Source organism: Chaetura pelagica, unplaced genomic scaffold (assembly GCF_000747805.2).
Source record: "Chaetura pelagica isolate M959 unplaced genomic scaffold, ChaPel_1.0 scaffold364, whole genome shotgun sequence".
Taxonomy (NCBI): domain Eukaryota; kingdom Metazoa; phylum Chordata; class Aves; order Apodiformes; family Apodidae; genus Chaetura; species Chaetura pelagica.
In genome coordinates this window covers 89,584-91,382 of record NW_009953089.1, presented here as the reverse complement: position 1 = coordinate 91,382, position 1,799 = coordinate 89,584, and the positions used below count along the sequence as shown (strand labels likewise).

General features: G+C 63.8%; 1 protein-coding gene across 1 annotated transcript in view; it reads right to left on the bottom strand.

The window, feature by feature from the left end:
- The window catches only part of LAMB2 (laminin, beta 2 (laminin S)), a 33,631-nt gene that overhangs the window by 11,565 nt on the left and 20,267 nt on the right, over positions 1 to 1,799 (bottom strand). The window contains exons 30-34 of the mRNA XM_009997022.1: positions 1,655 to 1,784; positions 1,516 to 1,579; positions 569 to 771; positions 361 to 481; positions 2 to 77 (exon numbers count right to left, since the gene is read on the bottom strand). Coding sequence (XP_009995324.1) covers positions 2 to 77; positions 361 to 481; positions 569 to 771; positions 1,516 to 1,579; positions 1,655 to 1,784 — 594 coding nt within the window. The remainder of the gene's footprint in view (position 1; positions 78 to 360; positions 482 to 568; positions 772 to 1,515; positions 1,580 to 1,654; positions 1,785 to 1,799) is intronic.

The following is a 1,799-nucleotide window of genomic DNA, read 5'->3' as shown; positions in this document are numbered from 1 at the left end:
CCCGTTGTTGTCCCCGGTGAACAGAAAGCCAGCCATGTCAAAGTGGCACCGCCGTGAGTGCTCATTGCAGTCGCAGCCTGAGGGGATGGCACCATGGCAGGGGATGCGGCACCCCCATCCCCCGCCCGGCAGCACCCCCAGTGCCAAACCTCCTCAGACAGCCCTGAGCCCTCATCTCAGTATGTAGCACCCCAAACGCCAGCTAGCAGCACCCCAAACCCAAAGCAGTGCCAGCCTGCTGGATGCCAGTCCCCACTAAATCACATCCCAGCATACAGTACCCCAAAACCCCAGGCATGGCACAGCCTGTCAGCCCCAGCACTGGCATCTCTGTGCCAGGAGCCAGTGCTGGGCACTCACGGCGGCAGGCATTGGTGCTGGAGCCCTTGGCTGGGCGCCAGGGCAGGTCATGGTAGAAGTCCTCACAGCGCTCACAGTTCAGCCCCTGTGTGTGGTGCTTGCAGACGCAGCGCCCATGGACCTGCCGGGACATCATGGTGTGGGGCTGCAGGAGCCTGCAGTACAGCTACTCAGCTCCAGCAGGACACGGCAGGCCAGCTGGCCATACCATGCCGTCAGTGGTGGCCGTGGCCCCGGCGAGTGGGGCACACTCAGAGGCGTGCCCGTAGCAGAAGCAGTTCCCACGCATCACCAGCTCGTAGAGTGCATAGTAGTACTTTTCCCGGATCTCCCGCCGTGAGTCCAGGAGGTTGTCCCCCAGTGTGTGCAGCTTGGTGAGGTTCACCCGTAGGTTGGTGACACGCAGCAAATCTGGGCAGGGAGAGACCCATGTTGGCATGGCCATGGGGGAGGTGGGTAGCTCAGCAGAGCCAGACATGGTTCACTTCACCTGTGCACCACGGGGCTGCCCGTGGTTTGGTTCATGCACACATGGTTGCATGTGGCCAGGCTGGGCTGTAGGCAGCTGCAGTGGCTTGGTTCCCATTGCACAAGGTGCTCAGTCACCAGGGCTACGCAGGCCCCCCAGCAGATGCTGGCTGGGACCCCACCAGTGCAGAACACCCAGGGCTTAGGGCAGCTTTCTGGGTGTTTGGGCTGTGCCTGGAGGATGGCTGTGTCTGGTGGGAGCAGCCTGGGGGCCCCCCAGCAGGATAGGATGGCTCCCCTGAGACTGCAGCTTCCCAGCAGCCCTGCCCTGCAGATTCCTCCTCTCCTGCTCCCAGCCTAAATTTAGCCCTGGGTGATTAACCCACTGCATCCTGCGCCCAGCCCAACTTCTCTGCCCATCACCAGAACCATCCTGCAACGCAGCCACTGCTCAGCACTGGGCTCAGCTCTGGCATGGCTCTGGTACAGCCATTGCCCTCTCCTCGCCTCGATGCAGCCCGAACTTTAGCTGCTCACACAGGGAGGGGGAATGCAGGAGGGGCCTGAGCCTCCGCAGGCTGGACCTGGCCCTGACCCCACCGTGGGGCTCAGAGGAGGGAGAGAGCAGCGAAAATAGCTGAGCCCAAAATAGAGCAGCCAGGCGGGAGCCCGGCTTGAGCGACTCACTCTGGATGGAGGGGCTGTAGGGGTCCCGGATGGGGATGGCAGGGTCCAGCACCCGGTAGATCACCTGGAGGGGAAGGCAGGGTAGTGAGGGGAGAGCAAGGGGTCCCTCGACCATCCTGCGGTGCCTCCAGGGCCTCACCTCCCCCTCCGTGGAGGGCTCGATGTCAGAGTAGCGGGACTCGCAGACGACATCGTCGAAGCGGCGTGGGGGCCCGCGGGGGATGTGGGGGAAGGCGGTGGCACAGTCGTAGGCGGAGGCGCGGGAGAACCTTCCGCGCCGCCCG